This window comes from Pseudozyma hubeiensis (genome assembly GCF_000403515.1).
Source record: "Pseudozyma hubeiensis SY62 DNA, scaffold: PHS38, whole genome shotgun sequence".
Lineage (NCBI taxonomy): Eukaryota > Fungi > Basidiomycota > Ustilaginomycetes > Ustilaginales > Ustilaginaceae > Pseudozyma > Pseudozyma hubeiensis.
In genome coordinates this window covers 163,613-191,602 of record NW_012133820.1, presented here as the reverse complement: position 1 = coordinate 191,602, position 27,990 = coordinate 163,613, and the positions used below count along the sequence as shown (strand labels likewise).

General features: G+C 55.2%; 15 protein-coding genes and 2 non-coding genes across 17 annotated transcripts; 9 read left to right on the top strand and 8 right to left on the bottom strand.

The window, feature by feature from the left end:
• Positions 1–16: 16 nt before the first annotated feature.
• On the bottom strand, positions 17–3,664 carry PHSY_003774 (adenylate cyclase fragment; the record flags this gene model as incomplete). The annotated part of the gene is made up of 3 exons (XM_012334391.1): positions 17–352; positions 417–667; positions 1,408–3,664. The coding sequence occupies 3 exons, from the start codon at positions 3,662–3,664 to the stop codon at positions 17–19; spliced, it is 2,844 nt and encodes a 947-aa protein (XP_012189781.1).
• Positions 1,100–1,192, top strand: PHSY_007620. The gene has a single exon. It is a non-coding gene; the product is annotated as a tRNA-Leu (tRNA).
• Positions 3,665–4,028: 364 nt separating the features above from the next.
• Positions 4,029–6,113, top strand: PHSY_003773 (amino acid transporter; the record flags this gene model as incomplete). Its single annotated transcript, XM_012334390.1, has 1 exon — positions 4,029–6,113. The coding sequence occupies one exon, from the start codon at positions 4,029–4,031 to the stop codon at positions 6,111–6,113; it is 2,085 nt and encodes a 694-aa protein (XP_012189780.1).
• A 153-nt stretch (positions 6,114–6,266) lies between these two features.
• PHSY_003772 (predicted enhancer of mRNA) lies at positions 6,267–8,534 on the bottom strand (the record flags this gene model as incomplete). The annotated part of the gene is made up of 1 exon (XM_012334389.1): positions 6,267–8,534. The coding sequence occupies one exon, from the start codon at positions 8,532–8,534 to the stop codon at positions 6,267–6,269; it is 2,268 nt and encodes a 755-aa protein (XP_012189779.1).
• A 327-nt stretch (positions 8,535–8,861) lies between these two features.
• PHSY_003771 (ADP-ribose pyrophosphatase) lies at positions 8,862–9,689 on the top strand (the record flags this gene model as incomplete). The annotated part of the gene is made up of 1 exon (XM_012334388.1): positions 8,862–9,689. The coding sequence occupies one exon, from the start codon at positions 8,862–8,864 to the stop codon at positions 9,687–9,689; it is 828 nt and encodes a 275-aa protein (XP_012189778.1).
• Positions 9,690–9,807: 118 nt separating this feature from the next.
• Positions 9,808–11,112, bottom strand: PHSY_003770 (chaperone regulator; the record flags this gene model as incomplete). Its single annotated transcript, XM_012334387.1, has 1 exon — positions 9,808–11,112. The coding sequence occupies one exon, from the start codon at positions 11,110–11,112 to the stop codon at positions 9,808–9,810; it is 1,305 nt and encodes a 434-aa protein (XP_012189777.1).
• Positions 11,113–11,712: 600 nt separating this feature from the next.
• On the bottom strand, positions 11,713–12,573 carry PHSY_003769 (scavenger mRNA decapping enzyme; the record flags this gene model as incomplete). The annotated part of the gene is made up of 1 exon (XM_012334386.1): positions 11,713–12,573. One exon carries the CDS (start codon positions 12,571–12,573, stop codon positions 11,713–11,715), a length of 861 nt encoding a protein of 286 aa, XP_012189776.1.
• Positions 12,574–12,797: 224 nt separating this feature from the next.
• Positions 12,798–13,636, top strand: PHSY_003768 (hypothetical protein; the record flags this gene model as incomplete). Its single annotated transcript, XM_012334385.1, has 2 exons — positions 12,798–13,151; positions 13,232–13,636. 2 exons carry the CDS (start codon positions 12,798–12,800, stop codon positions 13,634–13,636), a joined length of 759 nt encoding a protein of 252 aa, XP_012189775.1.
• Positions 13,637–13,692: 56 nt separating this feature from the next.
• On the bottom strand, positions 13,693–16,206 carry PHSY_003767 (glycoside hydrolase; the record flags this gene model as incomplete). Its single annotated transcript, XM_012334384.1, has 1 exon — positions 13,693–16,206. The coding sequence occupies one exon, from the start codon at positions 16,204–16,206 to the stop codon at positions 13,693–13,695; it is 2,514 nt and encodes an 837-aa protein (XP_012189774.1).
• A 475-nt stretch (positions 16,207–16,681) lies between these two features.
• PHSY_003766 (hypothetical protein) lies at positions 16,682–17,530 on the top strand (the record flags this gene model as incomplete). The annotated part of the gene is made up of 2 exons (XM_012334383.1): positions 16,682–16,756; positions 16,862–17,530. 2 exons carry the CDS (start codon positions 16,682–16,684, stop codon positions 17,528–17,530), a joined length of 744 nt encoding a protein of 247 aa, XP_012189773.1.
• Positions 17,531–17,622: 92 nt separating this feature from the next.
• PHSY_003765 (fumarylacetoacetate hydrolase) lies at positions 17,623–18,405 on the bottom strand (the record flags this gene model as incomplete). Its single annotated transcript, XM_012334382.1, has 2 exons — positions 17,623–18,265; positions 18,365–18,405. The coding sequence occupies 2 exons, from the start codon at positions 18,403–18,405 to the stop codon at positions 17,623–17,625; spliced, it is 684 nt and encodes a 227-aa protein (XP_012189772.1).
• Positions 18,406–18,780: 375 nt separating this feature from the next.
• PHSY_003764 (hypothetical protein) lies at positions 18,781–19,326 on the top strand (the record flags this gene model as incomplete). The annotated part of the gene is made up of 1 exon (XM_012334381.1): positions 18,781–19,326. The coding sequence occupies one exon, from the start codon at positions 18,781–18,783 to the stop codon at positions 19,324–19,326; it is 546 nt and encodes a 181-aa protein (XP_012189771.1).
• A 139-nt stretch (positions 19,327–19,465) lies between these two features.
• On the bottom strand, positions 19,466–20,857 carry PHSY_003763 (aldose 1-epimerase; the record flags this gene model as incomplete). The annotated part of the gene is made up of 1 exon (XM_012334380.1): positions 19,466–20,857. The coding sequence occupies one exon, from the start codon at positions 20,855–20,857 to the stop codon at positions 19,466–19,468; it is 1,392 nt and encodes a 463-aa protein (XP_012189770.1).
• A 1,144-nt stretch (positions 20,858–22,001) lies between these two features.
• PHSY_003762 (hypothetical protein) lies at positions 22,002–23,009 on the bottom strand (the record flags this gene model as incomplete). The annotated part of the gene is made up of 1 exon (XM_012334379.1): positions 22,002–23,009. The coding sequence occupies one exon, from the start codon at positions 23,007–23,009 to the stop codon at positions 22,002–22,004; it is 1,008 nt and encodes a 335-aa protein (XP_012189769.1).
• Positions 23,010–23,298: 289 nt separating this feature from the next.
• Positions 23,299–25,929, top strand: PHSY_003761 (glycosyl hydrolase; the record flags this gene model as incomplete). The annotated part of the gene is made up of 1 exon (XM_012334378.1): positions 23,299–25,929. The coding sequence occupies one exon, from the start codon at positions 23,299–23,301 to the stop codon at positions 25,927–25,929; it is 2,631 nt and encodes an 876-aa protein (XP_012189768.1).
• Positions 25,930–26,068: 139 nt separating this feature from the next.
• On the top strand, positions 26,069–26,183 carry PHSY_007533. Its single transcript, XR_001099832.1, has one exon. It is a non-coding gene; the product is annotated as a 5S ribosomal RNA (ribosomal RNA).
• An 89-nt stretch (positions 26,184–26,272) lies between these two features.
• Positions 26,273–27,927, top strand: PHSY_003760 (NAD binding Rossmann fold oxidoreductase; the record flags this gene model as incomplete). Its single annotated transcript, XM_012334377.1, has 2 exons — positions 26,273–26,353; positions 26,746–27,927. 2 exons carry the CDS (start codon positions 26,273–26,275, stop codon positions 27,925–27,927), a joined length of 1,263 nt encoding a protein of 420 aa, XP_012189767.1.
• Between the last annotated feature and the right edge of the window lie 63 nt (positions 27,928–27,990).

Here is a 27,990-nt window from a genome sequence, read left to right as displayed (position 1 = left end):
AACCACGCACAACTTCTTAACGAATTGGGCCTCCCATTGCAGGGTCCTGAGAAGCCGGCCTACGACCGCCATCCAAAGCGAATCCCTTGAGGTCGTCCAACGACACCACGTCGAGTGCACGCTGATGCGTTGCATCGAGCTTCACCTTGGGCACGCCGTCCTTGGGCAACTCGCCGCGCTTGTACGCATCGAAGCTCTGCTTCCACCTCGATACGCAAAGGCACCACGAACAGCCTTCCGAGAGGATGGGTCGGAGGTCGTTGCCTTTGGATGCCGAGTAGTCGAGCCACTTCTGTGAGACCACTGCTGCGACCGTGTGCGAGCCGCCATCAGCCGTCCCTGTGTTGCAGTACTATGAGACGGAAAGGAAGGAATGAGTCAGCGGTCAATGTCATATGCTGTTTGTCTAAACTAACCGGTTGTAGGAAACGTACTCCATCTCGGTAAAATCCAGTCATGGGACTAGTACCACACTGCCCGAGTGGCCGACCGAACACATTCAAAGGACGGTCCATCTTGAACGGATTATCAATCGAAGATCCCCAACTGGAGCCGCTATCGCCTTTTCCTCCTACGCTGTCGGAAGCGTGACTTGCGTTTCGAGACGTGATGCTGTTGACAGCCGCCTTGGCGCCTTTGTGGTGCCAAGAGATGGATGCGCTTGTGCCTAGGGTACGGGTGGAAGCGAGGAGCAACAGACCAACGATGGTTTTCGTCTTCGTTGCCCTGTTGAGAATAGGTCGTGAGGAGGAAGATGAAACGAACGTCGCCAACATGAAGGATATGGTAGGGTTCAATTTGATGACAGATGGTCTGAGCTGAGTATACCTGCGGAGGTAAGAACGAGGATCACACGAGAAATTGTATCATCAGGGCCGCAACATGACGTTTCACTTGGCCCGGATCTTGACCCAGTAATCGGGAACAACAGCGGCTGAGGCCATGCAAGCTCTGCTCACATGATGATGACTTTTCGGGAATGCGAATGATTCAAACACCGAGACCTTGCATGATTGTGGAGGCGTCTCAGTCATCATCAGCCCGGTCACCGAGCCGAACAGTTTATGGCCAATGTTGGGCACAATTGTTCATTGTCTCAGGCAAGATGGCCGAGTGGTCTAAGGCGCTGTGTTCAGGAAATCTCGATTTTCATCGCAGTCTTCGGGCGTGGGTTCGAATCCCACTCTTGTCACCATTTCTTTTTCTTCCGTTTTCGGACACACATTGGCAAAGACAGACCTGAGGCTTTCAAGGCTGCACAATTCTGATTCCAAGTAGAAAGAAGCGGGAGATGCTGTACACGCTAGACAATTGCAGCAAGGAAACAACGACGACAAGACCATCATCGAGATGAAGCGAGATAACAGAATCAACTCCATGCACCACCAGCTCCCCAAGCATCGGCACCTGATCCAATCGCCTCGCTCGACGCCGTCTTGTCACCTTCGCCCGCTCCGTTTGCTGCTCCGATGAACGGCATACTCGTTCTAGGCTTCTTCTTGAGCGCGCCTTCTGCTTCCTTCTCGCTGATCTTTCTCTTCTGGTCTGTACCTTTGTGCGACTTTGCCTGTTTGCGCAGATCCACGATCCCCGCGACGCTCGTGTTGACCTTCCTATCTTCCACCTTGTCCTCTGCCTTCTGCTTTGGTTTCTTCGCCTGCGCTTTCGAGGGTGCACTCTTTGCAGGCTCCGGAGCGGTATCGTCGAACGTGTCGAGTTCCGTTCGGCCTTTGCTCTCCTTTTGCCTCGCCTTGGAGAGGGAAGAGGTGGCGTCTTCGAGCACGCCTTCTGCGACTTGAGTTCGACCCGAGGCGATCTTGGCGCGCTTTTTCGAGAGCTCGTAGATGGGTGCGAGGCGCGCTTTTTCTTCTGCTGCATCGACTGCTTCGAAGAAGCCTCGGTCGGCACGATCGGCGGTGGTAGACTTGTCGGCCGTGCTTTCGGTTTTGTTGACCTTCTTGCCGGAACGAGTTCCTCGTTTGTGTTTCGGCTTGGCGCGGTCTGTATCTTCGGACGCTTCGAGAGGTTTGTCCTGCTGCTTGCTTTTGGATTTGGAGAGGGAGGAGTCTTTCCCAGCGGGAGGGTTTCGTGGAGTCGCTTGGCCTCGACGAAGAGCTCGCATCTCCGCGGCCAATTGCGCTCCTTCGTCGTCGTCAACATCGTCGCTATCATCGCCATCGCGGTTCGGCTTGCGGCCTTTCTTAGGGTTGCTCTTGGGTTCTGGCTTACCGCGCCGCAAAGCTCGCATCTCTTCCGCCATTTGAGCTGCTTCGTCATCGTCCGACTCTTCGTCTGCGCTATGCTCCTCCACGACATCGCGTCCCCTCCGCTCCGGCTTGGATGGCGTCTTTGTCTTTTTCTTCTTTCCGTTTGCATCGCTGTCATCGACCTCTCGATCTTCACGTCGCACCCTCGGCTGCAGCCTTTCGTTGTCCAACACACGCAAAGTCGGGTGCACCTCCAGAATCCTCTCCTTATACCTCTCTTCCATCGCCACGCCGTTCCCCTTCAACAGCAGCTGCGTCAGACCTTTCCTTCTCAACCTCGGCTGCGATTCCTTCTCATCCTCCGCCTCGACAAGCGTCGACAACGCGTCCCACGTGTCCAGCCCACAATCCTTCAACTCGAGCAGCTCCAGTCCAGGAGCCGTCTTACCATCCGCACCTTTGCCCCAATTCCTGACATGAGACGGAAGAATCTTGATCTCGGGATTGTCGTTCAGCCGTACCTCTCGTAGCGACAAGCAGAGCGAGAAGTCCGGCAAGCTTTCGCTTCCTTTGAGCTTGTTATGTCCCAAGGAAAGCTTTTTAAGCGCTGGAAGGGATGCGGGCAGGGAAGCGGGGAGAGTTGTGATTTCGTTGTGCGATAGGATGAGAGAGTTGAGTTCTGGCAGGTGTGGGAAGGAGTCGGGAATGTTGCTGATGGAGTTGTTGTTGAGAACGAGGGCTTTGAGGTTGCGGAGGGGAGTGACGGATGGTGGCACGGTGGTCAGCGCGCAGTGTGAGAGGGTGAGGACGCAGAGTTCTTCGAGGGCTTCGAGTCCGATGCAGCTTTCGGAGGTGAGGTTGGGGTTCGAGGAGAGGTTAAGCCAGGTGAGGTGATCACCGAAAGCACGGCCCTTGCCTTTGGCGGAGGTGTTGCTACGGAATACGGCTTTGGCGAGCCAGGTCAGCGTGTCGAGACCTTTGGGGCTGGCGTCTGAGGGCTCGATCGAGGATATGTCGAGACGCTGGAGGAAACTGAACTGCGCGAGTGTGTCGACCAGAGCTGCGAGTGGTGGAAGTTGATGACCTGACAGTGAAAGAGATGTCTTGGAGCGGACATCTTCTTCGTCGTCTTCATCATCATCATCATCATCTTCGTCATCGTCGTGACTGTCACCCTTAACGTCCTTGACCTGCGATGGGACATCAATGTCCGAGTTTTTTCTTGGGTGCCGTATCACGTCGGAGCTTCCGTTCGAGTTGTCTCCATTTGCGTTGCGCTCGTGTGGGCGGCTGGAAGCCTCGCCATGATTGCTTCGACCCTGAGCCCGTTTCTTGTGAAAAGCCGAGCTAGTCGACGATGCTGGACCTGCGAATGTCGATCTGCCAGCTGCAGCTGCTCTATTACGTTCCGACTTGATCGGTCTTCTCGGCTTCTCTGCGGTCATGGCCGATGCCATCTTCTCTGCTGTCTCTGTCGGTTGATGAGAGTAGGTTAGAAAGTCTAGGCGAGGGGAGGGAAGGGTAGAAACACAAGTTGTGGAGTTTTCGTTGGAAACTTTTTCGAGAAAAGCAAAAAATAAATCCAGAAATTCGGGAATCGGTGTGCAAGGGACGCACCAAAAGACCAACACATAACACAGACCAACACCGACTTGCTATCACTCTCGTACACGCAACGTGGACCGCCCCCATGACGATTTTTCTCCCAGATTCCTCCCACTGGAACGTTCGGACCAGCAACGGAAGGTACGGAGAAAAGTAGCGGCATCACCTTGGCATATCTAGACTCTCGAGCGTCGCGACGCGCATCTCCTTGCGGCCATGTCGTCCGACCCGGTAGGCGCTGCCATCGCGCTTGCTGGTGTTCCCGACGAACCTGCATCACTCCACTCCGATGCACTCCAGCCATCAATAGACAGCCTACGTCGAGACTCGATAAAATCCAAAGCAAGCTCGGACAGCATCCCACTACCGGAAGAAAACGAGGACGAAGACGACTTTGTCGTGTTTGAGGATCGTAACACATTGCCAGCACCCAAACTCGCCCGTGGAGATCTGGATGATCTGGAAGGAACGGAGGAAACCAGTGCTGGTGGGGCAACAAGATCAACGTTGGGGAGTTTGGCTCGTGCAAGCGTCGAGAGTCTCTCGTTCGGGTATAGAGATCACCTGCTACCGCTCAGTTTGAGTGGGGATGGCGATGACACTCTTGCAGGGGACTATGGGGAGACGGAAGGGGCGATATCCGCGAGAGCGAGGAATGGTGGATCTGCGTCCAGAACAGCGTCGGCGTCACGGTATCGACGTCGGAACCGGGGATACTCACGCGATCGACATGCGGAAAGACGCGTGACGCTGATAGACGGAATTGCACTTACCATCGGCGTACAGATAGGATCAGGGATCTTTTCATCCCCTGGTGTGGTCACGCTCAACACCGGCAGCATCGGCGCATCGATCGTGATATGGCTTCTCTCCGGATTCCTCGCATGGACGGGTGCTTCGTCTTTCGCCGAGCTCGGCGCGTCCATCCCTCTCAACGGCGGCTCACAAGCGTATCTGAACTACTCGTTCGGTCCCCTCTCAGCGTTTCTCTACACATGGTCGGCGTTGACAGCGCTTAAACCAGGAGCAGGCGCCATCATCGCCACCATCTTTGGCGAATACGTCGCTCGGATCATCTTCCACGCCACGGGTAAAGCAACCGACCATCCCCACGAAACCGGTCTGGACGGCATCCCAGCCTGGTCCATCAAACTGCTCGCTGTAGCCATCGCAGCTCTGATCACCGCCGCCCATGCATTCTCCAACAAATTGGGCACGCGCACGCAGATCGCTACTACGGTGGTCAAACTGCTCGCACTCACAGCCGTACCCATCCTGGCGATCGTACAAGCAGCCAGGGGCAAAACAAGTCCTAGCTCGCAAGAGGCTTTCTCGAGCATGGGCAACCTTTTCGCCGGTAGTTCGACTTCGCCTTCATCCTACGCGCTCGCTCTGTACAGCGGTTTATGGGCGTTTGACGGCTGGGATCAGTCGTGTTTCGTAGCGGGCGAGATGAAAAGGGTGGAGAAGGACTTGCCTCGCGTCATCCACATCAGCCTTGCTACGGTGATTCTGATCTTCCTGTCTGCGGTAGTGTCGTACTTCGTCGTGCTGCCCGTCGAGTTAGTCAAGAGGACGAATACGGTGGCGCTGGACTTTGGGAGTGCCATATTCGGCACCGGCGGTGGAATCGTTTTTGCCTTCTTGGTTGCCTTTTCTTGCTTTGGTGCGTTAAACGGTCAGATCTACACCACGGCCAGGCTCATCCTCGCTGCTTCCAAGGAAGGCTACCTTCCGGAACGATTAGGCGATCTCAATCGCAGGACAGGGACACCTGTCGCAGCTTTGGTGCTGCAGTTGGTCCTGATATCGGCGTTCGTCTTATTTGGATCGGGCTTCGCTTCGCTGGTCAACTTCTACGGCGTCTGCAGCTGGACCTTCTACCTTGCTTCCGTGCTGGGGTTGCTGGTGTTGAGGATCAAAGAGCCGAATCTGAACAGACCGTACAGGACGTGGTTGGGTACACCGATACTGTTCGCTGCGGTGGCGCTGTTCTTGTTGCTCATGCCGATCGGCAGTGCACCGCTGGAAGGGCTGGCCGCGTTGTTGTTCATTGGGGCTGGTGTTCCGGTGTATTACTTAACGCAGAGTACAGGTGGGTGGCTTTCTAATGTTCCGTTTATGACGAGGGTCAAGGGTTGGTTTGCGGGGGGTGCGAGTGGAGCTGGAATGGATGACGGAAGAGGACATCACATGGCGTTGCCGACAGAGGATGCTGGAGCGCGCGCAGGCGAGGACGAGGATGAGGAAGAGATCGAGATGCTCCCGAAGAAGGAGTTGAATGGGGAGGCACAGTCATGATGATCGTCTTCCAAGCGCTCGGGCACAGGCAGTCACCACATTGTAATCTATCGCATCACATGCCAAACGAAGTAGATTGACTGCAAAGAGCGAACTGTGATGTCTTTGAGCGAAATGTGCGAGGCGAGAGGCCGCTCCTCTGTTCCGCCACACTCACTTCTTACCCTTCTTTCCACCCTTGCCACTCTTTCCCTGCCCATTCGCTTTCCTACTCGCCTTCTGCACAGCAGCATACCTATCCAACGTCTGCCACTTGACCTCTTCCCACGCCTCCTGCTGCTTGCCGCTCTCCAAATCCATGCCCAACTTCTTCCACTCTTTCGCCACGTGCTCTCTCAGCTGCACTGCGATGTCCTGACACTCAGCCGCCGGCTTATTACCGAACTCCTTCTCCGTGCCCAGCCCTTCGGCGAGGTAGGCTTGAAACTCATCCTGAAACACCGAGGGTGAATACTTGCGCAGACCGAGATCCGTTTCGATGACCTTCTTGCTTGCCGCTGACAGCGAGTCCCACTGACGAGTGACGAAAGATCGATATGGGGCGGAGAGGAAGTAGAGCGCATGGAGCAGTTCGTGCGGCAGAGTCGAATGGGCTTGCGAGGCGACACACGAGATGATGTAGCTGATGCTACCGCTCTCTGCGTCATTGCGGGACGATGCACCTTCATACGGAGAAATGGCGCCGAGAGTGACAAGAACCTCGAGAAGCTGGTTCTCTTCAGCGGAACAATGTGGAATCCACCACTTGGACAACTCTTCATCGCTGTTTGTAGCCTCGAACATGGCATCGAGCCATTCGTGGACACCTTGACGGAGAGGAAAGTTGAAGCCCTGGTAGTTGCGACAGATACGCTCGTCGGCTGCTTCTTGCAAGCTGAGATACTGTTTGGCGTTAGAGTCGGACTCGTAGAATGCTTCCATACGCGCAAGAGCGGAGTGTTGGATGGCGGCGGTAGGGAACAGTAGCGTCAAGACGGGAGGGTCCACGATGTGTCCGAACAATGGCTCTTCCTTATCAGTTTCTGCGTCTTTTGTTTCAGGAATAGGTGCCGTTGAGGTAGAGGTCGGGGTGGCAGGAGCAGGCGTGGATTGTTGAGATCGAGACTCGGCCGAAACTGCAAATCCTGCTGCAGGAAGTGCACTAGAGAGCATTGCTGGCGTCGACTGGTGAGCTTTGGATGGATGAGCGTCGGACTGCAGAGACAAGGCGGAGAGGCTCTTCTGCGTTTCCTCGACAGCTGGCTCGGCAGGATCTGTTGCCGGTGGAGCGACAGATTTGGTGCTCTTTGTACCAGGCTGAGACGGGGAGGAGACAGAGGGCGACGATGCATGGTCCGAAACTGCATCGACACGGGTGCCAAGACCGAGACCAGCCAGCTCCTCGAGCAGCACATTGCGTCTCCTGGCAAGGGCCAACTCGGCCTCCAACTTCCTGATGCGGTCTTCCAGTTGTTCGTAGGTTGGTTTGCCAGCGTTCAAAGAAGCTGTCGCTGCGGACTGTGGCGCTTGTACCACTGCGTTCGGCACAGCTGGTGCAGCTGGAGTCGGCGAGGACGCTCGCTCGGGAGAAGGGCTGCATACCATTTCATTAGGACGCAGCTTTTGCTGTCCATCCTTGACGTTGCTCCTACCACGATCCGGTGTCGAATACGAGTTGGCAGGTCCTACGCCATTGGGACCGCGCACGAGATCTGGAGCGCCATTCGCGATGCGATTGTGAGAAACGAGAAGAGCAGCAGGATCCGTGTCGTCGGAAGCCCGAATGTCATCCCAGATCTTCTTCTTGTCAAAAGCTTTGAGGCCAGCAGTGAAATCAAAGTCCTCTGAGAGGGAGGCATTCGGGATGGCAGGGCTACCACTGCGAGAAGAAGTGGCGACAGGGTTCTTCTTCTTTGATGACTTGGGTGTGGGCACTGCGGTGGCAGCATGTTTGGGTCTGGGAGAGCGTGAGGGTGTAGACGAGCGCGAGCCTGCTGGATCTGAGCCGTGCAGAGGTGCTCGAAGGAGCGCAGCAGGGTGATGGTCCGCAATGACAGTGTGAGAATCATTCGAGCGAGTCAGAGACATGATAGCAGGGTCTGCTGGCGTTTGTGACTGGGGCTGAGGTGGTGCTGGCTTGGTTGTAGAAGAAGCATCTACTGATTGCTGCTGCTTCTTCTGCTTGCCCTGTGGCTTTGTTGGCGCTGCCGTGTCTGTGCTTGAATGTGCTGAGGAGGGATGTTTCGATGCAGTCGCTGCAGGTTTGGACGCAGCAAGGCTGGCAATGTCGGTGCGCTTGAGCACAGCTTGGGTTCCATCTTGCCTTTCGACAGTGAGTGTGTTGGCAGCTTGGTCGATGGACAGAATCTTTGCGTGTAGATGCGTGTCTGGCTGGGAATGGAGCGTGAGCTTGACGTCTAGCCCGATGAAAGGCGACGACATGGTGTGCTCTGGAAGTGTGCCTCGACTCGGCAGTTGAATGCGGTGATGGCGAGGAAGTTAGGTTGGTGTGACAAAGATGGTTTCAATGTTCTTTCGGTCTTTCCGTTTCGACTTCCAGAAACCATTTTGGCAACGGCAAAGCATGTTAGACTGCTAGCTTTCAGAGCTTGTTAGATCGGTAACGATTGCGGCCTTCTTCCGCCAAAAGTGGAGAAGATGCACAGACACAGACACGGAACACCCTCACGTCATCAATCACCTCACACGATCTGCACACTTCTTCCTCCTCGTTTGACCGTCTGAGCTTTACGTCTGGACCTTCACCACATGTCGGCACGAAGCGTCTTGAAATCAACAAGAGCTCTACATCTGCTTGCAGGAACTGCTAGCCGTGTCCCACCCAGAAGCTGCGCTCCAGTCTTTCGCACGTCCCTCACCGCGCACGACTTTTGCACCTCCCAGACATCCCACAGCACCAAAGCCTTCACTGCCAACGAATCTTCAAAGATGTCTTCACAAAGCGCAAAGGTTCTCAAGGTCAAGCCTCTTGAGGATTCCGAGGCCAAGTGGGTTGGTCTCCGCGCCATTGAGTGGGTAGACCCGACTGGCAAGCAACGCAAGTGGGAGTCTGCCGACCGCAAGACCCGAAAAGGTGACGTCGACGCAGTCGCCATCATGACCATCATCCACCGCCCCTCTTCCGAGCCTCACCTCCTGCTCATCTCTCAATACAGACCACCCGTAGGCAAGAGCTGCATCGAAATGCCCGCCGGCCTCATAGATGCCGGAGAAGAAGGCGATGAAGGAACCAATCGTGCAGCTCTGCGAGAGTTGGAAGAGGAGACAGGATACGGAACCGACAAGGAAGGCGGCAAGGTCAAGATCGAAGAGACAACTCCAACCATGCACAACGATCCTGGCTTGACTGGCGCCAACATGAAGCTGGTGGTGGTCAACATCGAGCTCAGCGACGATGCGGCTGAACCAGTCGCCAAACCAGAGGAGGGAGAATTCATCGAAAAGTACTTGGTACCCGTAAAGGGGCTTTATCAGAGTCTGAAAGACTTCCAATCGAAGGGCTTTGCTGTTGATGCCCGTCTAGCGCATCTTGCGATCGGGCTCGAGGTCGGTTCCGGCAAGATGGGTCGTTTGTAGAGTTGATTGACAATACAATGTATGATCTAGTGATAGCTTTCCGGTTCGGTGTGGCTGTTGTACAAGTAAGCGTTCAGAGTGATGGTGTAAAACGAAGCGCGTTGATATGTCGAGGAATCTACTGCGGAGCACACTGCATTCCAGGACCTTGACCGCCGCCCATGTCGTCGTAGTCCTCCCATCCGTCCTCGTCCGTCTGTCCTTGTCCCGGGATACGAGCACGGTTGCTTCCAAACTGCTCTGCTTTCGCTGGGACTGGCTCGCACTGGTCCTCGATCGTTTCCGATGTCGTGTCCAGATCGGGTCTGGCAGGCGGTAGCGCAGATTGCAGCGCTTGTCGGATGGCTGGGTCGGAGGCGAGTTGCGCATCGGTGGGGAAGTCGACCTCCCATCGGATGTAAAGGTCTCCTTTGGTCTGGTTGCGATCGCGATACTGTGGCATTCCTTCGCCCTTGATCACGTCCACGTCTCCTGGCCTTGTGATCTTTGATCGTGTCACTTTGATGTGTCTACCGTCCAGATGCGTCAACACCGTCCGTGAGAATCCGAGCAACGCTTCGACCAACGTCAATCTGACCGTCGTCATAAGATCGAGACCTTTAACCTCGAATGCCTCGTCCTTTTGCATCTTCAGCTCGATCAAGATATCGCCTGCTTTGACGCCCGGCTCCTGGTCCGCTGCTTCTTTGAACACAATACGCTGACCGTCGATCATGCCCCTTTCGATCTCGACGTCGAGCTTTGCTTTCGTCTTGGTGGTCTTTTCGCCCTTGCACTTTTTGCAGCGGTCCTTGTCGCGCACCTTCTTTCCCTCGCCGTGGCAATCTGTGCACTCGACGTACGACTGGGCGATCATTCCGTTGCCCATACTTCGCTGCTGAAGCAGTGATCCTTTACCGGAGCATTTGACGCACTCCTTCTCGGTAAGCCCTGGCTTGGCACCAGAGCCCTGGCACTGTGTGCAGATGACGTTCTTGGTGAGGTTGAAGTGGGCAGTCTTGCCCTTGTACAGATCTGCCAAGGTGACGGCGTACTCGATGACCGCATCTTCGCCCTTTGTACGACGAGGACGTCGACCACGCGGCATACCTCCCATACCTGGCATTCCACCCATGCCCATACCTCCGCCGAACATGCTCGCCAAAAAGTCGTCCATGTCTGGTGGCATACCACCTGCTCCACCTGGCCCGCCCGGACCGTCGTCGCCATATCGATCATAGGCTGCGCGCGAGTCTGGATCAGCAAGTGTCTCGTAGGCGTGATTGATCTCGGCGAACTTTTCGTTAGCTACTGCAGGATCGATCTCCGGGTTCTTGTCGGGATGGTTGGCGAGCGACTGTTTGCGGTAGGCCTTTTTGATGTCGGCTGATGAAGCGTCCGGCGCCACGCCGAGCACGTCGTATAGATGTGTTGACTCGACCATGTCTGTGAGTTGCTTCGAGCTCGATGTGAGAATCCTGTGCCGATATGTGTATGATTGATGGTAAGGAAGGAAGAAAGAAAGAGCTTGCTCGTCGGGTGCTCTCGTGCGCCGTCGTCACTTTGCAGTGTTGAGAAGCGCAGTCAACGACGATTTGGAAGAGCACCTGAAAATCACAGTCCTCGAAAAAAAGATTTTGCAGCACACGACACGCAGCTCAAAGTGGAGGCAATCTCGGCATTTCTCCGACTTCCGCTCTTTGGGGACCACAGTTCGGTCAGAGGGAAGTCTCCGTCTGCGCCTACCTTTAAAGGCTGGCTGGAATTTCTTCGGATGCTTCAGGCTGTTGTGCAGGGTACAAGACGTCCCATAGCTTGCTGTTGGTGCCGAGCGAGTAGCCTAGGGTTCTTTGCTTCATGTCGACGCCGAGCTTGAGCAGATCGACCACGTCGTCTAGCAGATGTGCCTGGCCCGTCACAGCGCCAGGATGTGATGTGAAGCTCGCTGCAAGGATATGGACGTGCAGATGACTGCCGTGGAGGGGTTGGAATAGCTCATTAGCTGACTGGGTCAATTCCTTCTGCCAACATGAATAAATACTCACTAGTAACTCGGATGATAGTGCAGGAAACATCGCACGTTGCCGTCCGCGGTATCGTCTCGGCCCGTCAAGCCGTACTTCTCCAACGCGACTCGACTTGCCTCTTTCTTGATGTTGTCGAGCATTCCGATATGCTCGTTTGTGAGGTCACGTATACTTTTCAGCTCCCGGTTGTGTACGATGGCCTGAATGTAGAGACTCGACGTCGTGTTTTGGTCCCACTTGAGATCAGGCACCACGATGAATCCGCTCTTGGGATCTGGATCTTCGAACAAAATGCTGTCAGCCTCCTTCTTGTGCTCCAAGATGTTGTACACCCACTGGATACGCGACGGCGGAAACGATTCGATCCATGGCAGCACCTTTTGCTGGTACATTTCGGGCGTCTCGTACACCATGACCTTGCGTTGAGCCGAGTACTTGTCGATATGCGCCTGTGTGGCTCCCCTTATCAGAGTGATTTTCACATCTGCATCGACACTTCGAGATCCGAAGTGTGCTAGTAGCCATGTGTAGATGTCGTTCTGACCGAGATCGCTGACCTTGGAGAATATGGGAGGACGATCCGAGCGCACGTTCTGAGGTTGCACTTTTTGCTCTGCGGGATCCAGCTCCGAAGAAGTTTCTACGCCCTCGACGACGTTCGATCTTGTCGGTGATTCCCTAAGGCGGTCCAAGAATGGTTGGGGAAAGTGCGTCTTTTCCACGAGAAGAATTGCCCGCTCCCTCGAGGAAAGCATTTCGTTTGGAAGGTACGTGTCTAGCGTTCCTAAGAGATTGACAGATTTGGATTTTGGATCTTGGTCGAGGATCCTGTCCAGCTTGAAGCCGTCAAGGATGCTATGATTCGAAGAGCTCGCCATCGTATCCTTATCGGTCGCAGTCGGGGGATGAGGAGTTGGAGCTGGACCTCTGACGCAGGGTCCAGCGAAATCACAATTCTTCCAGCTCTGATCCAATTCCGACTTCCGCTGCAGTTTTCTCTTCGCTTTCCTCCACTTTGGTAATCCTTCATGTCAAAGCCACCGCAACAACCTGTCTTCTCGCTGCACCAGCACCACATTTCCATCACAGCAACGACGTCAACATGGGATCATCATCGTCCAAACCAGCACGCAAGCTGGGTTCCGAGGTGGCCTCTACAGTCTCAAGAGCCGCTCCTTCCGCTGCCAAGCCGTCCGCCAGCCCTGCCCCTGCGCCCACCTCCGGAAAAGCTCGTGTACCACCTACCGAGTACGGTGCTTCGACGGCAAAGCAAGGCTCCCAATATGCTCCTTCCGCATCCACTCGGCGCGAGCAGGAGACACAGCGTCAGCGGCAGCAAGCGAGCGAGCACAAATCGGCTGATATCATGCGCGATGCGTTCGACCCGCAGTTCATGCAAAACTTGTCTCGATTGGGACAGGTGAAGGTTCCAAAGAACGCGACCAATTACCAAGCTGTAAGTATCGTATTTCCAGTCATGATTATTGCGCTCTTCTGTGATCAGGAGCTGACATACTCCTCCTTGATACCTCGCAGACGGATCAAATGCTTCGCATCCTAGAAGCACGCGAACGAGCCAATCTCGACAACGTTCATTCCGCCGACACCCTCTCCCCCTCATCCACGACGCAGCAGACCTCTCCCTCCAAGCCCACCACCACACCTCGCATCTCCGCCAACACCATCACTCTCCTCCTGGACGATCGAAAGCACTGCGAAACTCAAAAGGACCTCGAACGCCTGGCTCTCGAATACGATCTCCCCCTAGCAACCATCGAAACGCTCGCCCAATACTACAACTCCCCCACCATGGGTGAAGAGATCCGCGATGAGGTGGAAGAGAAGCAGGAAGATCAGGCCAACAGGCAAAACGAAAGGGAGGCTACAAAGGTCAGGGGTGTGTGGGTCGTGCCCAAGTTCCAGCAGCGGATCGAGGCGTAAAGGAATGCTAAAATCACCATGATTGAATTGCAAGGCGCGAATGGATGAGGTCGTGTCTAGATGAGTGTGACTCTTGCTCTTGCTACGATTCTAGGATGAAGAATGTCTAATGAGGTGACGATGTACTCCAAATCTGTCTCCATCTCCTGTGCCAATTGCGGGGGGAGCGCAAGATGGTCGGGTAGGCAGAACTCGTACCGTGTCGCTTCGCGTGTAGATGTACCCAGCCAGACCCTGCTCTCGGGACGATCCATCTTCTGCACCCATACATTGTAGTACATTGAGGACGTAGAGATCCTCGAGGTAGTCCAATCGAGCACTGATGCTTGCAGCCTCTTCGTCTGCTCGTTGGACGTGGCAGCATCGGACAGATCTGATGCCGGACGGTTATTTATGCTGAGCGCTTCATTGTCAGTAGAGACAGGTTGTCTGGAGACCTGCAAAGCGCCGATGCGAGTCTGCGGAGATGTCCTAGGCTGCACAGAAGCTGTGAAGCCGAGACTGAGTGTCGGGCATTCTAGAGCTTGACTACTGTCAGAGTGGACGATTTCGAACGAGACCGTTGCTGCTGTCCATCCGTTCGGCAGGTCGCGGTACGTTGCTCCATCGTCTCGGATGTGGATGCCACCCGCTTGATTGGAGGTCTCGGCGATTGCCACATGCGGCTGCAGACGAGTCTCTCCATCGTAGACAATCGTGTACTGCCATTCGTTGCTCTCCGCATCCTCCAAGTTTCCTCCGCAATCCTCCAGCACAGCCGAGCAAAGCGAAACAGGAACTTGACGAGCAGTATTTAAGGCATCGTGATCCTCCCATATCATCGTCACCTGTAGTGATGCAGTGCCCGACCAGACACGCGCGTGATCGAAAGTCCAAGAACGAGACTCCTGTCGAGACTCTGGCGTTCCTGCCGTGCTCGGATCGTCGTGCGCTGCAGCGTATAGAAGATCCGGTTTAGGCATGCAGACTCCCGTATCGGTGAATCCAGAACTCGGATCCGTGCCGCGAGACCAGTCGTGAACAAGCTCGCCACCATCGAACCACTTTGTTCCCGACCCGAAGCTGAAATTGGTGTAGAAACCATTTTTGCTTGCACGCCTTCGACTGCGATCTAAGCTCAAGTTCGACCAATTGAAGTATGACTGTAGTGGCTTGACGTCGTCCGGTGACAACGTGATTCGGAATTGTCCAGGGGCTGGCGTGCTTGGTAGACCGATCCAGACGGAGGAGTCGATGTGCCACCAGTCCGACCACTTGCGTTTCTGTGATGCTTGCGATGATTCCAGGGTCAGGCCTGCACTTTCTTCCTCCCAGGTCCATCCAGGAGCGAAAAGCGCAACGCTCAACCCGAGGCCGTCTTGCTCTCGCCGATGCGGACCGATCATATCCAGAGACTTCCACGCCTTCAGTCCGCCCCAGCAGTTGCGGCCAAAGACGTCGATCCCCACGAAGACGTGCTCTCTTGGTCGATCGAGGCTGTCGACCATGGCAGCAGAAAGGAGCAGCTGTGGGTGGTGCCCGCCGTCTTCTGGACCTGTCAAGCCGTATCCACGCAGCTGTAATATTTGCGGATTTTCATCGTTCGGATCGATGAGCTGACCTGGCGGTAAAGGTTGTGGGGGTTTCGCCCAGGTGTAATTGGTAAAGAAAGTGTGAGAAGCCTGAAAGAAGGAGACGTTGTGCTCGTTGAGTGCGTCCTGCCATGCAAGCTGACCGTGTGGGTAGACGACTGAATCGTACCACATGACTTCCCATTCGTTTGCATCCCTCCCAGCTTCGACGAACCGTCTTGTGCCTTCTTCACGTAGATAGTGCAGCCAGCCCCGGAGCCTTTCTGCATTTCTGTGCATTTCAACGATTCGAGCATGTTCACCAACCCAAGCTGGCCAGGCCTCTCCGGAGCAGCTGAATCCGAGATCCAGGGCGACTTCAATGTTGACCAGGTAGCCTGAGAAGCCTCGCTGCAGAGCCAGCTCGACCAGCTCGACTGCGTACTGTGGTGAGAAGCATGGCTCACCTCGTAAAGGCATAGCTTTGCGTTCGGGACCTCGAAGCAGACGTGCCATGTCTGGGACGCTCTCGGACCATTCGAAGATCAGTGTGCCGAGAACTTTTGTGCCCGTTCTCGCTGCAGCCGTAAGCCAGCCGACGGGAGGAATGCTGACTCGCTTGTGAGAGAAATAGATGAACGTATCGACGAGATGCAGGTGTTCCAGAGAGTATCCTTGCTGGCGAGGATTCTCGTTGTAGCCGCCTTGAAAGTCGTGGCATACGACCAGCTTTGGTCCAGTAAGGGCAAAGCTGGAGGATGAGGGCGAGGGAGGGCCGGTGTGATTGCTGCATTGCTCGAGATCGTCGTTGAGAGCGTCACCATAGTGCATCTGGTACCATAGGTGTAGTGCGTCCAGCGATTCGAAGTAGTCAGGCCTTGGCAGAGCTTCAGGATCGATGTGTTGGCGCAGGGGCGAACAAGGCGTCTGGAGGTCGAGCAGCGGTTCAACATGTTGAGCTTCTCCTGATGGCGATTGGGATTGGCGTGGCTTCTGCTGAAGCTGAAAGGCTTGAGGCATCGTGTGCAAGCTGGTCCGGCCAGCCAAAAGTCGATGTGTTGGTCATCGGGATCACCACGAGCATGGTGTGAGAAGAATAGAAGCTGCAGCCAATTCAGGGTCCAACGTCGTTGCGGTGGAGGAGAACTGTACAATTTTCAAGCGCCGTTGATTCATGTTAAAGCTTCGTGTTGCAATGTTTTGCGCAAATGCGTCCGAGCGAGGGTGTGGAATCGCAGCGACAAACGGGGAACCGGCGTAAAAGTTAGCCGTGAAAGGCAGAGTGTAGGACAAGCAGCCGCCCCTCGACTTAGCTCGCTCGCTTCGGCTGCATCACCCCGCATTTGGAGCCAGGGACATTGGTGGATCCCCAGAGCTTTGGCCGCGGGTGTGGCTACCACTTTCGATCGATTCCACACCTTTCCACGCTTCCTCTGTCCGCACTCCATCATACATCATACAGATCAATCGCCTGCCGCCGACACTCGTTGCAATCATGGCCACATCAGCTACCGACGATGTTGCTGCCAAAGCAGACGGCATCATCTCGCACATGAACAATGATCACAAGGTAAGTGACACACTCCGCCTTGCCTAGAGACGAGACGCATTGCAGTAGAGCTGATCTAGAGAGGACGACGTCCGATGACGATGATGCCACCCTCTTGCCTCACAGGACTCGCTCGCCTACCTTGCGACGCACTACGGCGATCTTGCATCGCCACTGAAGCCCAACCAGGTGCTCATGACCGCCATCGACAAGAAGCACCTCGAGATCGTGTACAACACCCAAAAGGGCGCGACCCCGGGTAAGGGCAAGCCTGGATCCAACACTGTCAGCGTGCCCTTCCACCCTTACTTGTCCGGCTACTCGGAAGTACGACAGCGACTGGTTGACCTCTCCGCCGTGTCGGAGCGAGTCATCACCACGCGCAAGCCTGACATTGTATACCGCACACCCAAGTTCGCGCTGTACAGCGTGGCGTTGCTCGGCATAGCTTACTTTGCCCTGCGATCGGATACGCTGGCATCGCACGGTATTTTCCAGTCGATTTTGCCGGAGGGCAGGCTGACTCAATGGAACGAGCTGCGAAACAATACGCTCGGTGGACCCGCCAAGATGGATGCTTTCATCAAGAGCATTGTGCGCGCTCACTTGTTCGAAGCCGTACTGATGGCTCTGGTCTGCTATTGGAAGGGTGCCAGCAAATTGGTCGCCATCAGGTGGATCCTCACTACCATTCCTCTGGGTATTCCGGCATGGATTGCGTTCTTTACGCTCAACTCGCACAAGAGGGCACTCAAAAGGTCGATCTACATTGACGCCGACAAGAAGAAGAAGTGAGCGAACGAGCTTGATCATTCGGCCACATGTGTATGAATCTGCTCGAATCAATTTTTTGACGAGAGAAATATCGTTGTAGTGAGTGCGCAGGCTTAGGGCTTGAACTCGTATCCGCCGACGCGGTTGGCCACATTGATCTTGAGCTGTTCGAGCAGGTTTCCCGACTGATCCTCCAGCCCGCAATGCATGACATCACCATCCTTGACCTCGCCTACACCCTGCGGTGTACCCGTCAAGAGCAGATCGCCTTCCTCGAGCGTCATGATCGACGAAACGTGCTCGATCAACTCCGGGATTCCGAAGATCATGTCCCCCGTAGTGCCGTTCTGCTTGATTTGATCGTTGATTTTGAGCCAAAGTTTGAGTTTGGAAGGGTCTCTGACGCGAGACTTGTCGATGAATCCAGAGGTCGGGGTGAAGGTGTCGAAGCCTTTTGCGGAAGACCAGGGGAGACCTTTGGATTTCACCTTGTCCTGGAGGTTGCGTGCGGTCATGTCGATGGAGAGCGTGTAGCCGGCGACGTGCTTCATTGCTTCGGCGGCGGAAACGTCGCGGACGCGAGGGCTGCCGATGACGACGCCGAGTTCGACTTCGTAGTGCGCGACAATGTTGCGAGGGATTTCGACGGTTCCGTTGTTGGAGATGTAAGAGGTGGTGGGTTTGAGGAAGAAGAAGGGTTCGGTGGGAACCGCGTTGTTGAGCTCTTTGGCGTGAGCCGCGTAGTTGCGACCGATCCTGGTAGAATGAAACGAGCCGTGAAGAGAGAGAGGAAGCGAGCCGCCGTCAGTATCGATCCTGCCTGCACCTTCTCGAACGATGTAGAGTCATACTTACGCCACGATCTTCTTTCCCCGTGTCAGGAATGAGGAGGCCATATTGATATGCTGGAGTCCAGGGATGCTTGCTTCTGTACTGATGGTATAGGTGGAGACTGTTTGTAGAGTAGTCACAGGTAGAAGGGTCGCGGTTTGCTGCAACTTCCGATGGGATGGCACAAAGAATGCAAAGCCGACAAATCCTTCTTCGAGGCAAACGCGCCAATTGTTCGGCTTCGAGTCGGTCAATTTCAACTTGTCCGTGCACTTTCGCCAATCGGGTGACCCGATTGGAGTTCGCCCCGCACGCACCAAGCTGTCGAGATGGTGTCATTCCAGAAGGATACATTGCCGGTGCCGTTTACCCCACACTGATGGACCGATCTTGCTTTCTACCCACCATCTGCATTTTCACACAAGACAGCAGCACTCAGAATGGCGAACGCACACATCAACACAGCGCTCAACAGCTTCTTCAATGCGAGCAAGTACGCCGTTGTTGGTGCAAGCAAGGATCCGTCCAAGTTTGGAAACAAGGTGAGTGTTTGTGCCCGACTTCTCCCACGGCACCACGACAAAAGCTCTGAACCGCCCTTTCATCCCTTTGATGCTGCAATACAGGTCTTGAAGTGGTATCAGACGCACTCATTCGACATCACGCCGATCCATCCTAAAGAAGCCGAAATCGAATCGCTTGCGACTCAACCCGATGTAGCAAGTTTCCTCGACAAAGTCGGCGCTCCAGCCGACAAGGTCGCCATCTCCGTCGTCACACCTCCCAAAATCAGCCTAGTGGTGGTGCAAAAGGGATTGCAGGACCAGGGTGTCGCCACGTTCTGGTTGCAGCCAGGCGCGGAAGACGCCGACCTCGTGAGCTGGGTCAAGTCTCAACCAGAGTCGATCCAGGACAGAGTCATCTACGGTGGTCCGTGTATCCTTGTCTCTGGTCGCCAGCTTGCAGCGGATAAAGGAAAGCTATAGTGCATCATGAATGTCAATCGAGTTCAGTGGCACCATCTTCTTTCCTCTCGGTCCAGTCTTATGACCCACACATTGCGCTAGACAGATGTGACATTCAGAGAACAATCTATGCGACTTCATACGCCTTCTTCTTTCATCATCAAAGATCCTTCCCGTCCTCATCAACGTTGGAAAAGGTATACGTCGACTTCCACTTGTACGGTCTGTCCGGACCGTAGATCTGGTTCCTACCCCACTGCGGATTGTTGATGCCATCGATGTAGTCCTCCATCTCCAACACCACGCATTCGTGATTACCGTAGACGACGCTTCCGATGTCCTCGCCTACTTTGCCACCATGAACCTGTTTCCTCGGAATGCTTCCCTTGGCAGGACTGTCGATACCGTCGCACGTGTACACCTGGACAGCAGCTTGGTCCGTCACAACAGACAGCTTGATTCCGGATCTCTTGCTGTACATCTCCACCGCGGGCTTCTTCGTGTTGTACCCCGGCGGCTTGGACATGATGAAGCACGAGTCCCAGCCTTGGCAGCCGTATCCGCAGACACCGAGTGTGTCGTTGAAGTTTTGAGAGAAAGGTGTGGGTGACTGGAAGTCGTAGGGAGTGTTCTGGACGGAGGGGAGTGGTCCGGTGGGGATCAAGATGGTGTCGGTCTTTACGTACTTGTCCGCATAGGGCATGTGAAGGACGTAGTCGAGGGCGGTGGATGTCTCGTTGAAGGCGTCCAGGTTCCAGTAGACATGAGATGAGAGCAGGATCGGCGTCTCCTTGGTAGCGGTGGCGTTGATTTCAATGTGCCACGTCGCATTAGAGCCCAGCTGGAATCGGGTCGTTGTCTTGACTTGACCGGGGAAGCCTTGGAATCCTGCTGGATCCGTGTGTTCCATCACGAGCTCGTCCGCAGACAGCTTTGCGATGGTATAGTTGCTGCGATCGTACCCAATATCTCCGCCATGGAGACTGTCTAGACCGTTTTCGTTCTTTGGCACGTGGTAGGTGTGACCGTTGAGCTCAAACGTACCATTCTTGATACGATTGGCGTATCGGCCGACGATGGGACCAAAGTTGGGGTGGATAGGATCCGTGGACCAGTTGGTCGTGTTGTCGTAGCCGAGAACGATATCTCTCCAGCCTCCGTAACGATCCTTTACCCAAAGCTCGGTGACACTGGATCCGTAAGGTTGGAAGGTGGCACGAATCGAGTCGTCGGGAGCACGGAGTTCGATGCGGTTGTGCGGGTAGACAGCGGGAAGCGCACCAGGACACTGTGTACCAGGAACAGTCGAGCCGGCACCAAAGGTCAATTGCGAGTCCTCCATCTGCGATTGGTACAGGCAAGGGTAGCTGCCAATCGTGCCGTTGTTGACAAATCCGGGAGTCTCTTTCGACGCAGCTGCGGATGCGACCGGGGTTGCATTATCGCGTTCCAGCAAGGTACGTTGTGGAGAGACGGGTGTGGGGCTTGCTAGCGCTACCGATGAGGCGAGCAGCTGTAGCACCAGCGGCAAGAGTGCCCCTTTGAAGGTCATGTTGAGCGGCGTTGTCACGCAGACCGTGACACGAGGTCGCGGATGGTAGTGGAGAGAAGGCAGAGGCGATCAGGCGCCGGCTGTAAAAGAAATGCGGGGTGAGCGGAGTTGAGAAATAACATGGATCGACAGCAAGTGCCGTCGGTAATTTATAGCAAAACGTCGTCGGCGGGACTACGATGCGCACCGACCCTCTGACGCACGGTGTCTGCCGGTCGCACGTTGGAATGGAGCTGAAGGCAAAGCTCAAGTGCTCTAGAGCAGGGTTAAGGTGCAAAAGAAAGATTGCCGGTGCGATTGTCGGCTCACAGTGCGCTTCTCGAATCCTTTGACACGCGGCAACACACATGTTTGCAAGAGGCGCACGCTCTCCCGCTAGGCCGGTTGCAGATGCGAAAGGTAGATCGTCGGCAGCCTCGGAGTCGACGGGACGATGCACTCCGTAGCTGTCCAAGATTCCCGACGTCGATGCTAGGCGAGACCAAGGATTGAGGCGAGGTAAGGCTCGGCAAAGCATTCATCACGAGATTGGAGAAATCCGAAACACAGAAAAGAGCCTCTGCGAACACAACAAGATGTACCTCAGACTTTACGAAGAGAAGTGTTCAAGACACAACTTAGATAATTAGCATCAGTCTGAGCACGAGAAGGTGGGTTGAGGCGGCTGCAAGAGGTCTAGAAGAAAGGGTCCCTGTCAGAGATGATCGGAAGTCAGTGCTGCATGATGTGGCCTGACGCCGTCCGTCTGCATCTCGGCTGTCGACGGCTCGAATGCGGAGTGATGTGCGCGAGTTACACGAACAGAATGCGGGGGCGTGTGGGGATCTAGCCGCACCTCATCTTCCGTCGTCGGCTTTTCGGTGATCTCGACATCACCATCAGCTGCTTCGGCAATCTTGAGTCTGACTCGACCTTGTGTGAAGCACCCGCCTGCTTAAGTTTCCATACGTTGACACCGCGAACCGCCGGCATTCTGTCTTCGTCTGAACACAGGCATTTGTGTCTGCTCAATCAATCGGTGGTTCAAAAACATATCGAAGACGCCTGGTGCTGTATTACGTCCATGAGATCATTGTTCGTCTAGAGAATGCACGTCTACGTTGATTAGTCTATGTTGTGTCTGGTCTATGATGTGATGCGTCAATCAGGACTGTCGGTCTGTATCGGTGTCACCTCCTCCATTCCCTGAACCATCTGAAGCGCTTCTTCTGTACTGCTTCCAATGCGAAACGATCCCACACAAGTACCACAACAAGCCCAGGAGGAGCTCCATACCCGAGAGCACGATGAGGGCGTGCTGCACTGCTTCGTGTTTGTCGCGCCTCGAGGCTGCCGTCGCAACTTTGAGCACAACCTGCGACAGGGCAGCACCACCAAAGAGTCCCAACATGCTCAGAAGCTTGAAATAGTTCATCGTACTGAGATGCAGCGTGACCAAGTGCAGATCCGATGCTACCGATGTCAATGTGGCCGTAAACACGACCGTGTTGGCAAAGGGTGTCGACAGGCTGGTTGTGTAGGTGGACTGACTGCCTAGACTGGATGCCATGATCATTATGACCAGCCAGCCTAGCGAGCCACTCAGACGGAAGGCTGGAGAGTACATGCCCAAAACTATGACACACAGAGTGACTATCGACCTGTAGATGGAGATCAGGACCAACGTGATGCGCTTCGTTCGGTCGGTGGAGAGGCGCTGCACAACAATGCCAGTGATTTGACAGCCAATGGCGAAACCCAACAGACTGCTTATGTTTGAGTATAGCTTTTTGCGCGATTCGCCGACGTCGTTGTCGGCGTTCGAGTCGGATGGAAGCAGCACGTCGAAGGCGTTGATGATCATCTGCACCATGTTGCCGGTCATAAAGCCGACCCATGCTTTGGTGAGAGTGAACGTGCTAGCATCAGCAAGGCCTGTAATCAAGCATTGAAGCAGCAAGGGTGGCAAATAGGCTGACGGAAGCGCCTCCCCACTCGACTCGATCTCGGGCAGCGGCGAGAACGCATGTCTCCACAGAAAGGAACCGAAACCCAAGCTTGATGCTGTGTTGGACGATTTGCGTCTATCATGGCGAGGCAGAAGCGGCGACTGTTCGTCTTGAAGCGTGTTGTGCTGCTCGCCGTCCGCTTGAGGTCGTGAAGAGGTCGTCATGATTGAGACGGGCCGACCCAGCAATGCTTCAGCACCAAGTCGGATCAGGATGGGAAGCCTGAAGAAACTTGGAGCGTATGTTGCACGACAACAGAGATGAGAAGGAGGGGCTCAAGCAAGCTCTTCCCAAGCCGGAAACAGGCGCCGAGGACACCTAAAAAAAAGTGGAGCGATTGGACCCTGAAAGATCGCACCGGATCAATGCACCGGCCTCCTGAGTCGTCAACTTCCGACTGAATCGCCTCTCTTCTCTACCGTCACCTCGACCGCAGAGCATACCTCGACGCAGATGAAGTGGGCAAAGGGTTGCAGCATCTTGCTCGCCTCCCTGAGCTTGCTACTGCTCTCCGCTCATTTGGTCATCGTCGAGGCTAAGCAGACCGCCTTCTCCGCTCCTGCAGATTTGAGCGGCGTTCGCTCACAGAAGCACTCGGAACCACCATGTTATCCGTTCTGTTCAGCACACAACCAGGATAGCAGTCACATCGTATCACATGTCGAATCGACCCGTTACGCAGACCGTTCAGGGACGCTTCAGTGGGTCGACCCACGCATCGGCACAAATGGTCCGGATCCATCCGAATACGGCGGCATGGTGCCTTCGGTAGCGCTCCCCTTTGCTGGCGTCCGCACTGTGCCCATGACACGGGAGAATTTGGTCTCTGGCTGCGCATATCACGACAACGACACCGTCAATATCGGCTTCCTTGCCAGTCGCCAGCCTGCGATCTGGATGGGCGACTACGGCTTTGCTACCGTCTTTGGCGGACAAGGCGAGGTCAAACTTGGCAAGCATGAGCGCGGTCACTCCTACAGTCAGGCGGACGAGTTCGTGGCGCCATTCAAGTACGCCGTCAGGATGGGCAACTCTTCGGAAGGACGGATGTTTGCGGAGCTGGTAGGGAAGAGTCGGGCTGCCATGGTGCAGTATACGTTCGAGAAACCAGGTAGGGAAAACTCGGTCATGGAACGACTCGTTCAACACATCGCAGCAAGTAATGCTACGCAGTGGGGACCTTACATCGCCGTGCAGGCTTCGCGGGAGCATTGGCGAGGTGCGGTCCGCATCGACGTCGAGAAGGGCGAAATATCGGGCTACAACACGGAACGCATGGACTATCGGCTCGGCCCACATGAAGCACCAGGGTTTCGCGGCTACTTTGTCTACCGTTTTGAGTATCAACGCACGGACTCGTCGCATGAAGAGTGGATCAAAGGCTTCTCAAGCGACAGTGTTGGAACGGCGCACACGAACGCCACGGGCATATCGATGCATCCCGGCGAGCGATCAAGGTGGAATGAGCTCGGAGTGTACGGCTTCGTCCGCTTTCCCATCGATACGACACGTGTCAGGGTGCGGATGGGCCTCAGTCTGATCTCGGAGCAACAAGCACGCTACAACCTCGACGTCGAGATGCCGAACGGTACAAACGTCGAGGACGTGGTCACAGAGCTCATCGATGCGTGGAAGAGCAAGACGGATCGGATCCAAGTGCAAGGCGGCACTGAAGAGCAGAAGCGTATCTTGTACACTGGCATCTATCATGCGTCTCAGTATCCAGCGGAGCATGCAGAGCCAATTCCGCATAGCGACGGTGATCTTCAAGACACCGTTCCTCGACACGGCGTCGAGGACAATCACGAGTATCACTACTACTCTGGCTACACCGATAGCGTCCACAAGGTCAAAAAGGGCCAACGGTACCAATCTTGGTCGATCTGGGACATCTATCGAGCGCAATGGAATCTGTTGATCCTGTTCGAACCGCAACGCGTGGTCGACATGGTGCTTTCGCTTCTCGACATCTACCACGAATCTGGATTCTTGCCCATGTGGTCGACATTGGCGGAGACCAACATCATGATCTCGACGCATGCTGACTCGCTTATCGCCGAAGCCGTGGTAAAAGGTGTCTCCGGATTTGATGTCGAAAAGGCTTGGGAGGCGGTCCGCAAAGACGGTACGGTGCCTCCCGAGCGAGAAGAGGAGCTGCGCTATGAGGATCGCGAGGAGTATACTCCGCTCGAGGTGCGCGCTGGACTGACGTCTTACAATCAGTCGGGCTACGTGCCGCTCGATGGATGGTCCGAGTCTACGAGTCGAACACTCGACTATGCGTACGACGACCATGCGATTGCAGTGCTAGCTGACGTGCTTGGCAAGAAAGCAGATGCAGACTTTTTCCACGCCCGCAGCAAGAACTATCGCCACGTGTTTGACCAAGACCAGGGACTCATGGCAGCTCGGCTGAAGAACGGTACCTTCCTCGTTCAACTTCTACCCGATCCAAGGGGACGCCAAGAAGGTTTTACAGAGGGCAACAGCTTCGACTATTCTTTCGACGTCGTCCAGGATGTACCCGGCCTCGCAGAGCTCATGGGAGGCAGGACCAAGTTGGCAAACTTGCTGGACCGCCACTTTGCAGAGGGACACAACGACCAATCCAACGAGCCGTCGCATCACATTCCGTATCTCTACTCTCTTATTGGCGAAGCGTCCAAGACGCAGCGTCTGGTCAGAAACATCTCACACGAAGCGTATAGCGATCAGCCAGACGGTTACGCGGGCAACGAGGATTGCGGCCAGCAGAGCGCGTGGTACATCTTCAGCGCTATGGGCATCTACCCTGTTGACCCTGTGTCAGGAGAATACGTCGTTTCATCGCCGTTCTTTGAGCGCATGGATATCACGATACCTGCGCGAGCTGAGGAGGAAAAGGGGGTTCATCTGCGAATCGAAGCGCCTGGGTCGGATGACGAGCATGTCTATGTGGCCAACGTGACTGTCAACGGGCGGTCGATTGCACAGCCCAAACTCAAATGGTCGGACGTACTTGCCGGTGGGACGTGGAAATTCGGTCTCGCGGACACTCCACAGGCATGGGGAAACGATCAATCGCTACCACCACTGCAAGCATAATTTAATGGAACTTGTCTGAAATGACACTCTACCTCATGGAGAATGTTCTCGTATGTCTGTGCGTGTGATCCTGAACGCTCTTATTGCAGCGATCATGCCCGTCAGTATGTATAATTTTGCAGGCATGCGTTTGACATCTGCGGCCACAGGAAGTTGAAAACACCGCATCCCGTCCGATCTGCGAAGTTAAGCAACTTACCGCCTAGTCAGTACTGCGGTGGGGGACCACGCGGGAATCCTAGGTGCTGCAGTTCTTGTTTTTTCCTGCTTGCTTTGCTCGCCGTTGTTGCTCAGCCAGATGCATCAGCGTGGGGAGTGGTTTCGTGAACCTCGAGTTCGGCCGATGCCGACTTCAGTGCATTGCCGGTCCGTGTGTCGGAAGAACCGACGTGCAACTTTTCGGAAAGCCTTCCGAAAATCGATTGTGAGTCAAAAAAAGTCGGCGCCGATCCGAAAATGCGCTGACTTGCGTGTGGAGCGATGATGCACTGCAAGATTGAGGTTGGTCGGTGCGTTCTTTTGGAAGATCCAGGTCGAGTTGAGGCTGAGCTTCTGACTCCTCCTTCTGACCACCACAGCAGCATCAGCTCGAGAGTCGCATATATATATTCGCACTCTCCGCTTTCAATACTCTCGTTACCACCACCACCGACCAGCTGAACGATCGCAAACTTCCGAAACGCAGCAATGTCAGCTACTACCGCCACCTCGTCCCCCATCCCCGTCTGTGTCGTCGGATTTGGCAACTCGGCACGCACTTTCCACCTCCCCTTCGTCCTCGCCTTGCCTCAACTCTTCACCCTCCATTCGATCCAGCAGCGACCTCGTACCTCTGCCAACGCCTCTTCCTCCCCCGACGCATCCAAACTCTTCCCCGATGTCACCATCCTCCCCGACTTTGATTCGGTGCTCACCACCCTCCCCAAGAACGGTCTCATCATCGTCACCACCACTAACGACACCCACTTTCCCTTCGCCAAGCGTGCACTTGAATCCGGCTTCAACGTGCTCGTCGAAAAGCCCGTCGCCACCAACGAGTCCGACGTCCAGACGCTCATCGATCTCCAGACTAAGACAGGAAAGCTCTGCGCCGTCTACCAGAATCGACGCTTCGACGGCGACTTTTTGACCATTCAGAGTCTTCTTGCCGACAAGGAGACCGAGCCTTCCGCTCTGGGAGTGCCGACGTACTTTGAATCTCGCTTCGATCGGTTCCGACCGTACGCGAAGGGGGGTTGGAGGGAGGAAGTGGATCCTGACACGCAAGGTGGTGGAATGCTCTGGGATCTCGGATCGCACCTCATCGATCAGGCACTCTTCCTCTTCGGTCCACCGGAGAGCGTCACCGGCTTTGTGAGGAACCAGCGAAACCAAGGACCGAACGCGGTGGACGACGACTGGATGGCGATCTTGAACTATCCCGAAGCTGCACCTCTGCCTCCTTCCTCGCCCGCCTCCGGCTCGAAGATCGGCGGGTTGAGGGTCAACTTGGGAGCCACGTGTCTGAGCTCGCATGTGGATGCTGAACAGCCCAGGTTCAGGGTCGAGGGTACGAGGGGGAGCTACGAGAAGCGCGGTACGGATCCTCAGGAGAACCAGCTCAAGCTCGGTTGGACACCCTCCAGCCATCCGGAAGAGTTTGGTGTCTACAGCGAGAAGTCCGACCCCGACACGGTCCGACTCGGAAGGCTGACCACCATGGTCAGATCGGACGAGGACCTGTCCCTGCCCACGCCCGGCTCAGCAGCAGCTGCGCCGAAACAACCTCAACTCTCGGTGGCGAGCATTCCGACGTTGCCCGGAAGGTACATTGATCTGTTCGGCAATGTTGCTGCTTCGATCCATGCGGTGCAGCAGGCGGAATTGGCTGGAGGGAGTGCGGCAGAGGCGCTGAGCAAGGTGTCGCTGGTTGGTGTGGAGAGGACGTTGAATGCGGTCAAGCTGATCAAGTTGATCCGCGAGAGCAGCAAGCAGGGTAAGACTCTGCAGTGGGTCTGAAACATCAAGATCGCAAACATGATCATTTGTCGTAGAACGGTGCTCGTAAATGCAATTCGTGAA